General features: G+C 40.5%; 1 protein-coding gene and 1 long non-coding RNA gene across 5 annotated transcripts in view; one reads left to right on the top strand and one right to left on the bottom strand.

Annotated features, from left to right (window-relative positions):
• The window catches only part of LOC122811533, a 228,476-nt gene that overhangs the window by 107,857 nt on the left and 108,070 nt on the right, over positions 1-12,549 (top strand). The gene's annotated exons all lie outside the window — the stretch shown is intronic.
• SCN8A (sodium voltage-gated channel alpha subunit 8) overlaps positions 1-12,549 on the bottom strand; it is a 1,580,263-nt gene that overhangs the window by 86,115 nt on the left and 1,481,599 nt on the right. For all 4 annotated transcript variants that reach the window (XM_044083431.1, XM_044083429.1, XM_044083430.1 and 1 more), the window contains one exon: positions 9,582-9,635. In XM_044083431.1, the coding sequence (XP_043939366.1) occupies positions 9,582-9,635 (54 nt within the window). The remainder of the gene's footprint in view (positions 1-9,581; positions 9,636-12,549) is intronic.

Here is a 12,549-nt window from a genome sequence, read left to right on the forward strand (position 1 = left end):
TCCCTTGTCTTTATTGAATACAGGAATATAGCGTACGCTGATTCACATCTGCTTCCAATGTAGCCATGCCTTTCATGCAAAACAGAGCAATTAGATCAGTCCAATGTTTCAAATGCATTTGTCACCTATTTTGACAAATTTACATAAACAGCATCACAGTACTGAAATGCTAAGCTTTAAACTTTAAATGTTTAATGTTTATATTACTTTACATTTTAAGATGACTTGAATGTAGTATCAAAGATGTCTGTGACATTTAGAGAAAAGTTAGAAAAAAGAAGTTATGTTCTAACCATAACGTTCCATCTGTGTTGTAGATCTTCATCTATTCTTGACAGCTGGGTTACGGTTCTGATCCTTGGAACCGGCTCGGTCATTATATAGCTTGCGCTAGCCAAAAACGCTCGAGCTAAGAGTCTATCCACAATGGTCCTCTTTACATTACCTTAGATCGAGTTTGTATACTTACAGAAAAATAGGAGGAAACCAAACTGAATGAAGAAGCCATGTCCAAGGTGCGTTCTAACAAAAAAAAAAAAAAAACAGAACAAAGGTTCACTCCTCCAGGAATCCACAGGAGGAGGAGGAAAGAGGGTGGGATGCCAAAAATAGATGAAGTTCAAAAACACAGATGGAACATTATGGTAAGAACAATAACTTCTTTATCTGATGTTGTCAATCTTCATCTATTCTTGACAGTTGGGACAGAGTCCCCAGCAACTTTAGATCCTGGGTGGCCCTTTGGAAGGATATTCCGGTGAACCATAGAACCAAAGGAGGCTCTTCCCCTGGAGACCAAATCCAATTTGTAATGAGTAAGAAAGGTATGTGCTGCTGCACATATTTAATTCATGGAAGCCTTAGAATGGAATACAGCTGAAGTGGCCATACATCTGGTGGAATGTGCCTTCACCGGCGCAGGTAACTTGAGATTTTTCTATTATAAATGTAAGTAATACAATCTCTTAACCATTTTGACAAGGTAACTTTAGAAACAGATTTGCCTAACGTTGTGCTAGAAAATAATACAAACAACTGATCTGATCTTCTAAATCCTTTTGTTCTGCTGAGGTAGAAATGTAATTGTGAACATCCAACAAGTGTAGGTAATATTCTACTTTGTTGGAAAAACTGGGAAAGAAAATAGGCAAGTCTATGGTTTGATTAATGTTGGACTCTGAGACCACCTTCGGAAGAAAGGATGGATTGGTTCTGAGTGTAAATCTATCCTTATGGAAAATTAAATAAGGGGGTTTTGAACATAAGGCCTGCAATTCAGAGACTCTTCTTGCAGAGGTTATAGTTATGAGGAGAAGTATTTTACAAGATAGAAACTTTAAGTTGCATGTAGCCGCTGGTTCAAAGGGGGTAAGTACCAGTGACTGGAGAGCAACAGTCAGGTCCCATGGGTGTAGAGGATCTTTAAACGGAGGCTTTAATTGAACAGTTCCCTTAAGGAAGACCTTACACAGTCTATGTGAAATTAAAGGGAGGTCTCCAAAGCCATTATGGTAATTAGAGATGGCAGTCAGAATAACACTAACTGTGGAGACGGAAGCTCCTTTCACAAAAAGGCCAGAAATTCTAAAACTTTTTGCACAGGAGCCGAAAAAGGGTTTAGACCATTATCACAAACCCAGATTGAAAATCTCTTCCACTTACTAAGGTAGAGTTTCCTGGTGGATGGTTTATGCGATGCCACCAAAATTTTTCATACCAGGGATGGTATATCATTATGCCTGTTGACTATCAGAATTGGAGGAAACGATCAGTTAGCTTGAGACTTTGAAGACTGGGATGTAGCAGTCCCTGAGGGTGAGATAGAAGGTCTGGAACTGGGTCCAGAATCCATGGACAGAGAACTAGATGAGGCCATAGGAAGGGAAACCAAATTTGTTGAGGCCGGAAGTGTGCAATGAGGATCACTTTGCTTCTCAACCTGGCTGCTTCTTGAGAAAGAGCAGAATCACAGGGAAAGGCATACAGGAGACCCGAGGGCCAATCGAGGAGAAGAGCATCTCTCAGGGATTCCCCCTGAGGGGGGATTAGGGCAAAGTAGCTTCTGCACTTGTTTTGGAGTGATGTAAAAAAGGTCGCAGCAAGGCAGGCCTCAGTGATGAAAGATCTTCTCTATATCAGGATTGAGACACCACTCATGCAGCAGTAGAATGCATCTACTTAGCTTGTCTGCTATCATGTCTGAACTCCCCGGATATGCACTATCATCAGAAAGCGGTTGCAGGCAATGGCTCATTGCCACACTTTGAGGGCTTCTCAACACAGGGGATAAGATTTGGTTCCCCCACGTTTGTTGATGTACCAGACTAAGGACATGTTGTCTGATTGGATTGCAATCGTTCCTTGAGGGAGGACAGATTGGAATGTTTGCAACTCTAATAGCACTGCCCTCAACTCCAGGACATTGATATTCAGATTGGCCTCTATCAGGGACCAACTGCCTTGGACTGTCTTTCCCAGATAATGCCCCCCCCCACCCCCACCCCCACATCTGGGAGGCATCCATGATCATTATGGCCTTAGGGTGAGGAGGGACAAAAGGGCAGCCCAAAAAAACTTCTTCAGATTCCATCCACCAGGATAGGTCCTTTTTGCAGCGACTGGAGATAAAAAAATGGGGTAGTTCACTGGATGGGTTAGAATAGACCAGTGATTCACAAGAAGCCATTGCAGTAACCTCATGTGGAATCCTGCTAGTAGGACCAGAGTGATAGCTGCTGCCATGGACCCCAACACCTGAATCACCAGTAAGGTCGGTACTTTGTTTGTTCACAGGATAGAATGTACTTGGGACTTTATCTTCTGTGATCTATGAAGGGGGAGGGAGACGACACATGAGACGGTGTTTAAATGAGCTCCTATGAATTCCATATCCTGTGAGGGAATCAGCTGAGACTTCGTATGACTGACCGTGATGCCAAGACAAAGGAACAACTGCAGGGTCTATTCCACTGTCTGAAGCAATAGATGTCTGGTGGAAGCGGTGAGGAGCCAGTTGTCTAGATATGTAAACACCCGGAATCTGTGCAGTCTCAAGTGAGCTGTTATGGCTGCCATACACTTGGTGAACACCCTGGGGGTTGTGGTGGACCAAAGGGCAGCACTCTGAACTGATCGTGAATGGCTCATCGCTGAAAGCAGGGAAACCTTCTTGAACGTTTGTCCATCTATATGTGGTAATACACATCTTGAAGGTCTATTGAGCACTTCCAATCATTTTCCTCTAGAAAAGGAAGTACTAACTGAACCGTGACCATACGGAATTTGGACTGTTGAACAAACTTGTTTAGAATGCTGAGATCCAGAATTGATCTCCAGTCCCCTGTCTTTTTTGGCACTAAAAAGAACCTTGAGTAAAATCCGGATCCTATCTGGTCTGGTGGTGATGAGTCTTTTTTCTGGCAGCTTTTGTATTTCTAAGGCTGCTTGGTCCCTCTGACTGAGTGGAACATCAGGGAGTCTTGTTTGATTTCTTGGATAAAGAATGAAAGAAATAAAATAATCTCTGGTGATAATTCTCAGCACCCAGGCATCTGTGGTTATTTGTCGACAGGCTGTTGGGTGCAAACAAAATCTTCCCCTGACTGCTTCCAAAGGTAAGCAATCAAGTCCCCTTTCAGGAGTGCTGATAAGGTTGGCCAGAGAAGGAATCTCTGGAACCATGATTCTGCAGGTCACCCCTGCCACCAGTTTTTTATTAGAGCTCCCCCCTCTGCCCCGAGGGGAGTTTGCACCACGTGTGTCTTGAAAAGGCCCCTGGGACTTTTTGAACCACATCTTCTCATTCCTCTAATTCCTAAAATAGGTTCGTTGAGGAGCAGAAAAATGTATGCCCACTGTAAACAGAGTCTTTCCATCTCACAACTGGCTAGAGTTTCTTTGACTTTGGGGCTAAACAAGGAAGATCCATCAAAAGGAGCAATGATGAAGATAGACTTGAATGGCTCCGCAAACTCACAAGAGTGTCGTTGAATTGTGACACCTGAACCGGCTGACCTGGTTGCCCCTGCATGTGCAATGAGCCCCATGGACGAATTAGAAATAGACTCCAGGGTAGCTAACTGCAACGCCACTTTTTCCTGGACACCCTCAGAGACTTCTCCTGTTAGGGTATCTGAAAGCTCCTTGATCAGATCCTTCTGGAGCCTAGTGAAATTTGCCATGAAATTCAAGGACCCAAGGGTGAAGGTCGATGATGCATAAACCCGCTTTCCAAATCTGTCCATCGCCCTAGATTCCTGGTTGGGGGATGAACAGAAGAACTTTCCTCAGCTAGTTCCTTTTTAGTTGCAGCTGCTACCACCATGGCATCTACTGCTAATTCTTTTGCCCAGTGCTGGTGGTCTTCAGGAGCAGAAAGTATTTTATCTGGTCTCCAGGGAATTGGTTCTATTGAATCAAGGGCTTTCCAACTTAATAAGATCATCAGTGGGAGGAGTCACCCAGGAAGTAGATAGGTGAACTCTGAAGGCTTCCAAGTACACAGACTCCTCAGTGGTAGGGTCTTTGGACTTCGTTACCCCTATATTTAAGGATCTCTAGAATGTCTCCAAAGGAGATGTCTCCCAGGGGTGACTGGGGGGAACCCTACCCCTCATTGAAATCCGTGTCTTCAATGATGGACTCTTCAGGGGAGTCCAGATGTTTCCTCTTACACAGCTTCTTCCAAGGGGGCTCTTCAGTGGGAATATCTGAAGAGGAGTTGGAAGGGGGCTGATCCTTAGATGAAATCTCTTGCATCCTTGGAGCTTGCTGTCTGGGCCCGGAGTTTGGTGGAAGCTCTGGGTAAGCAGGAGTCATGCGGTGAGACTCCAGTAACACAGCAGCCACCTGGGAACTTGCGATGGCTAAAGTCCTCTCCATAGCTTGAAAGACAGGGCCCCTGAGGAGGGATGGGGGCCCAGAACTGAAACAAACTTGGAAAAGGGGTCACACCCCACCCCAAGAGACCCATCTCCAATGCAGGAGCCAAGGAAAGACCCACAGCCATCATAGTTTGAAGAGGTAAGGTTGACTCAGAATAAAAAAACAGGAGTCAAATCAACCCCCCGGGACCCAACAGTGGAGGCACAATCCCGGGGACCTGTCAGCTCCAAAGGCACAGAGGGAGTCAGAGCCATGCCTGTAACTGAAAACAAGGATGATGATGGTGCCGGGGCCATAGGAACCTGTGTGGTTGGAGTCAACATCTCTAATGCCAGTGGGGAGGTCAGGGGAGGAATATATGTTGGAGTGCTGGGGGAATACTCCCTTGCTCCAGGTGAGAGAAGGGGCTGAGAAGGTACAGGATGACCTCTAGCTGTCAGAAGCTGATCCACTAACCTCACTATGTCTACTTCAGAAAGACTCCTGAAGGAACGAACGGACAGTCCGGTGGGTGAGTCTGGCCCTTCTATAAATGGGATAGGGAGATGACCCAGGAAGGGGTCAATAGATGGGGAATATCTCATCCTGGGTGTGTAGAAAGTTTCAGTCTTCAGCACCGAAATAGAAGGTATAACCTGCAGAGCAGTAGGTGATGTCAGCACCAATGTGGAAACTAAGGAAGCCAGTGCCGACACCTGTTTTGATACTGGTGCAAGTGTAGTAGTTGGTTTTGATGGCACCGAAGTAGTGGTTGGTGCCGAGGAGTCAGTCAATTCCTTGAGTTTCAGAACCTTTGGTTTTGGTTCAGAAGAGGAACCAACAGACGGATACTTATTTTTTTAGATTTCGTTGCCAGTGGGGATGTCAGCACAGAACTGGCTTTTGAATCAGAGGCCTGAAGTCGATTAATGGCCTTGGACAAAGCTTCTTCAACGGGGGCTTTAAGAAGCCCTTTAAGTATAAGTTTATTATGCTATTCTATCAGGGCCCTAAGTACTGAAGCCATGGCAGATACAGCACTCTAAATCCAAATGAGGAGCACTCAAACAATAAACACAAGAACCGTGCCCGTCAAAGTTAGGCATTTTTCTGTCGCACTCTTGGCACTGCTTAAATCCATTGGTAGACTTACACTTTTCTACCAAATTACAAGAAAGGAAGGCAGAAACCCAGCCAAAAAGTTACACCACACACTCACATACTCATGGAAGAATATGAAGGGAAAAATTCTATCAATGATGGTAGGAAGAATTACCAAATGGTAGACAGAAAAGGTGAGAGGGGGGAACTAACAACAATGGTAGAACAGAAATACCAACAGGTATAGGGAATCAAGGGATTAAACCATTTGCACAAGAAAAAGTGGGTAGATAAAGGCTAAGAAATATTAAAAGAATATTTACTAAGACAAAGTTGGATAAAAGATGAACATTTTAAAGATTTTACTTAGCTGTGAGAAAAGAATCGGATGACGTGTCTTTCTATAAAAGCAGCAAATGAGATCTGAGGTAATGTAAAGAGGGACATTGTGGCTAGACTCTTAGCTCAAGGGTTTTTTGGCTGAACCGGTTCTGAAGATTGTAACCGTAACCCAACTGTCAAGAACAGATGAAGACTGACATTAGATATATTTTTTCTTGTAGTTCTTATAAAGTAATAAACATCTACCAAAGTGTGGGGGAGAGGATACTGTCCATCTTAGACTACAAAAAGATACTTGGTTTGAACAAAGGCCTACTGTTTTAGCTGCAGCTGTATAACTCCTTAGTATACTTATTAAACAAGCACTGAAACATCCACAAATGTGGGCCATTCAAGAAATAAAAGAAGCAGTCCTGTTACAGTGACTGACACTAATCCCATTATATGTCAATGGGATGGGAATACATCTCCACTTCCTTATGTCTAGCATGACTCATACAAAGCAGACTTGAAAGAGAAAGGCTTGGAAAAAAACAAGGTTACGTTGATACATCAATTCCCACTAGCAACCATTTTGCAGAAAACTTTAAAATTTTATAAGCAGCACAGTGGTTTTGAAGTGTTAAAAGAACTCCGAAACACACAGTGAAAACATATATATTTCTTAGTTCTAAGGAGTAGTTTTCTTTAGGATGCAAAACAACCAAATATTCATAAGGAGAGGGCTTCTTTTATAGTTTCCACTGATTTGGAAGGGAGACGGGAGAAAGAGGTTTAGGCCCTGGGAAAAGCCAAAGTAATCACATGGACTGGAGTCGCGTTTAGCTTCCCCAATTCTAATCTATGCCACAGTCTTTGTGCCACAGTACTCAGACATAAGCTTCCACTTGACAGACAGTGTGCTTGTCATGTGCTTGTCATGCAGTGGGATTTTTGTCCTACTCTTACATTTTTAAATACTTTGCTTTCCTTCTTTTCCATGACCAAAATAAAAACACACAAACTCTGAAATACCTGTGTAGCTTAAAGATCTGAAGAATACTGTAATGCTCAGCAAGAGTACAATGGTTTAACAATCCTACCCTATGGCAACAAGCAGCTATATACAGCAAGAAAACCAGGGCAGTGGTAGACTTTTAACGCTAGAAGAATTTCAAACTGAAAAAATATTATCTTCTTGATTGGTTATGTTTTGTTTGTACTCTCCATCTGTTCTACTGCATATTTCTCTATGTTGTGGGTGACTAAAGGTTCAATGTTGTAAAAATAAACAAAATAAATAATGTAAAAATGTCACTTAAAACAAATATAGGTGAACTGTAAACACTTTTGATAGCCCTTGTAACAGTGAGATAATTAATGCATGGCTAAACATAGAATAAACTTGACTTAAAATATAATGAACCAGAGAAACAGTCAAACACTACAGCAATCAAAACTGAACCACAGTAATAACACACCACTGAAAAAACACCATAAAAGTACATAAATAACATGTAAACCAAATGCACTGCATTCAATAGCAAAACCAAAGAAGTTAAAAACTAAAGAACAGCAACTTGACAAATCAAAACAATGTGAACAGAAGACTACCAACAGTAAATAGCAATCTTTAGTCTCTAATAAGCTACATATAATAGCAACATAATTGAGAAAACTCTTTCACTTCGATTACAAACTTATATCACCAAGTACGTTTTTCTCTAGAGTATAACTAAATACAGCCAGAAAAAACATTACTTATCTCTTCTTACACCACACAAAGTGACTGCACTACTAGAAACAATAGTGCACAGTAGAAAAATTAAAAAAAAAAAAAAAAAAACAGATCCACTTCCACACAGACAACCAAGCACACTAAAATAGCAAACCTCTTCAAATAAACTAAACCAAATAACAATATTAATGTGGATGAGTTCTGCCTTACTATTTTATACCAATTCCAAGGTCACAAAAAAGTAACCAAACTGAAACACCATGTTAAAAGTTTATAATCAACTAAATAAAAAAAAAAAAACTCAACTATACCACAAACAGATGAAATAATAACTCAGCAAACAATGCTGTCAATAAAAATGTTCAATGAAACGCAATTTAATAAAGATCCATACTCCTGAGATTATATATGAATTTGTACTCAGCAGTGAAAAGTGGAAAATGACTCAACAGGCAGCTGGTGTAGCCAATGAAATACCTTCTCATACATCCTTCACTGCTGATACTTCACTTACTGCCAACTCCAATAGTCTAGTAACAGCAAGTGTAATGGAACAAAAGTTGTCTGACAATGTCCCAAGTAGCTATGAATAGAAAATATCCCCCAAACTAAGTGGCTGACAATTCAGAGGCAGTGGTCAAAAATAAAAGTGCACAAAAACACAATAACGAAGTGGCTGACAATTCAGAGGCAGTGGTCAAAAATAAAAGTGCACAAAAACACAATAACTATTCCTACATGCAGCTGAAAAAACACATGCAAATGTCTTTTAAAAGATTGGCCTCAACATTTAACTACCATCTCCACTACACTCCCAATGGTTAAAGCCTCCAGCAGATGTAATGGTCTTTATTTCACTATACTTCCCTGTATAAGGACAAAGCAAGGCACTGGCAGCATGTTTTCCCTCCAATATATTTCAAAACATACTACATTCTTTTACCAGAATCAGAACCCCCTTACTATAATACTCAAATTATAATCTCTAGTTCAATTCTCAAACCACCATCTCAAAATCCACCTCACTTTTAAGCATTTTCTGCGAAACCAGTGATATTCAGACTAAATAAAGTACTTAATACAGTGTTATTCTACACTGTCAGTCTGATGATAAGGTATGAAGGTTGTAGAACATAGGCAGCTCAAACTAAGTGATGTGCTCTCTCAATATATCATATTGTACAGCCAGGAAATAAATGGGATAAACACAATGAAATATCACATTTACTACAAACAGTTGCATGTTCATTTGAAAGTAGTCATCAAACTGCTAATACATTGTTGAAATTACAACAAACACCATGACAACCCTCAAAGCTGTTAGCAGTGCCCCACCCTGAGGGGTTTCAACCCCTGCAAAAATGTTTTTACAGATTTAGAGTAAGTTTTGATAACTACTCTAATAAGTTACAAACCACTTTTACATTTGTAGGACTTACACGTCTCACTCTTTCAACAGGAGCTCACAAAAGTAGCAGAAGCAGATACAAGTATAAGCACATTAACAAAAACAGTTTACACTCTTCAAAACTAGTACAAAAGTTTGTTGTTTGCTTACCCTTCTTGAATCTACAGCAGCATACATGATGTCCATCCAGCCCTTAAATGTTGCCTGATAAAGAAAACATTTCAATAAAATGTCATTAACTGTTTTTATACCTTCCTCTCATTTCCAAATACACCTGTCAAAAGTACACTTACTAAAATTTTAAACAGAAAAAATATAAAAATTAATATAAGCATTAAGAGCGACAACAGTTTGCAACACAATTACGGCACTGCTGCACGTCTGGAGCATTATGTGACCTGAACAGTCAGTCTGTCATATTGCAAGATGCTGCTCTAACATCCTTTGCCATGGCAGTTAGCTACAGCAAAAGCAGATTATCTTTTTCTTACGTACAAGATCAGTCATGTAGCTTGTGGTGACAGGAAATGAAGAGTAAATTTCCAAAGTCAGAAACTAGGAACCAGAATGGGAGGGAAAAGTGCATGTGCAGTTTAGAAAATTCTTTAACTCTATCTGTATCATCAAAAATAGTGCCCATGAGCCAGACCACTTGGTATATGAATGCATAACAGCCAAAACTAAAAAAACAGGATAGGTTTATTTAACAACCTCCTTCTACATTCCAAATGATGTAAATGTCATAGCCTTTACAGCCAACTTTACACTTTTGTGCCAATAAAGTAAAAGATAAAGTCTTCCCAAGGCAAACATTAAACTTTTAGAAATTCACCTACAGTGTGCATGGCAGACAGTTTTAAAATCACGGGAGTCTAAGTCACATGCAGTGTATCTGCAGTGAGATAAGCTCACAGAAAACCAAAGACCCACAAAGCCCGTCTGACTGCTGCACCTAGACTCTCTTCCAGGTTCTCCTAACATTTCTCATACTCTGGCCTCTACTGCTTAAACCTCTGTAAAATCCTCTGCTAATGTGTTGGTATGCCATATCCACAAACTTTAATCATACGCCAGTCTTCTCCATTACACTCCAGCATTTTCAGAATCACTCATCTGCACAGTTTATCAGTTATTTTTGTATGGTGGGCAGCTTTCTAGGTGTGGCCTTACCAGTGCAATGCATAGTTAGGGAAAAACATCTCTTTCAACTGTACCCACAGTCCTTACCTTGCAACACAACATCATCTTAGCTTTCAGCACAGCCCACTTGGACTATATTTTATAAATGAATTAAAGCATGATGATCAATATATGAACATTTATCTCTGGGTTCTAAATCCATTCAGTGTCTGCATTTTACCCCACAGCTTTCACGCTACAGTCGTATTATGCAACCAGATTGGGAAGTCATCCAACTTTCTAATGTAATGCCAAATGTTGTTTATCCTGCACTGGCAAGGGTTAAAGTGCAAATCACTTTCCTATCACCTCGGTTCTGCAACAGTGACAGGAATACTGGCCCAATTCTGCCTTCCGGGTTTCATCCTTAACTGCCGTAGGGTTTCATCCTTAACTGCCGTCACTGAGGCTAAGAATTGGTTAAGGCATATAGTCCCAGCTTACTTCTAACATGGGTACTCTAGTTGTGCATTAATGTGTTTCTTTACATGTGCATTTTTAAAGGTTTTATTTTGCTGTGACTTTATGTAGGGCTGAAATAAGGTGTGGAAGCCGTTTTTCTTCCATGTTTTCATGTCTTATTTTTAAAATGTGTTTTTTTTTGGGGGGGGGGGGGTTTACCGCACTGCAATCCTGTCTAACAGGCTTCGGCTCAAGACAGGGTAGAATCCTCATGCTTTATCATGCGTTGCAATGACTTGTGTATTGGGGTTAACTGGTTTTCCTACATGAATAGTCAGTAAGAGTAAACCCAATCCTGACTCCTTTTGACTGTGGAAGAATTTGTGCTTGGTAATGTAAAAAGTGTTGCATGTTTTCATCTGCTCAGTTCATTTAATTTTGTATTAAGGCGCGGTGCTAAAGGACGGTCCTGGGAAGACAAATACAATACAAATTCCTGTTCCTGTGTTACAGACAAGGTGAAGCAGTACTGATTTGCAGTCCACACACCCATGTTCACTTCACAAGACCCTTGTTTCACAATAACATCAAGAGTTATGCCTGGTCCCCAATCTGGTTGCGATAATATGCAAGTACCCTGTTTTAATTCATTTATAACCACCATATAACTATTATGCCAGCTTTATCAGGATTTTGCAGATATTGGTTCTCCTACACCTGATTACTGTAATCATTCTGGTAACAAGAGAATCAGATTAATACTGTTCTATACCTCCTAGCTATATCATATATACCACACTGAACAGGATCTGACTTATATTATGCCTTGAATCATCATTCTGCTTACTGTCTTCTCAGTTCAAAACTCTCTCTAATCACTACTTATGTTTTATCTATTATCTAGTTAATTATCAGACTTACTAGTCTGAGTTCCACCCCCTGCTGTTTTTCTTTTACATCAGTCTCTTTATATAGTACAATACTATAGACTTTGATGATGTTTACATATGACATGTCTCTTGTACTCTTTTTCTATCTTATCTGTGAACCAGCCAATTATATTATGATTAACTGAAATGCAAAAGAATCAAAACATAGTTGATCAAGGCCATCATTTCAAACAAATTACCGGAAAACAAAACTAACACAGACACAAAAGTGTGGTTTCTTTTTGTGATCTCTTCACCCCCAATATAGTGCATGCACACATGCGCATGATATATGCATGTATGTGAACACGTGAATATCTGAACACTTATCCCTGAAAGCACATTTCTAGAAAGTTCACAAATGAAGTAAATGGCAGTATCAACATTCCCTCTGGTTTTGTAGATTTGCTGATTAATTCTTACAGTTTAACAGCAATGCTTGGATGGTAAGGAAAAACAAACCTCATGTGGCTGGTTCACGCTGCAAAAGTATTTATAGCCTACTTGAGTCTACACTGGCAAGAGGAGAAAGAAAATGAAACAAAATAAATCTGCTTGCATTAGAAAGGTAGCTGCATTAACTAACGTGTAGTTAAAGAAGCTACACA

This window comes from Protopterus annectens, chromosome 9.part0 (genome assembly GCF_019279795.1).
Source record: "Protopterus annectens isolate FY-2018-M chromosome 9.part0, PAN1.0, whole genome shotgun sequence".
Classification (NCBI taxonomy): Eukaryota; Metazoa; Chordata; order Ceratodontiformes; family Protopteridae; genus Protopterus; species Protopterus annectens.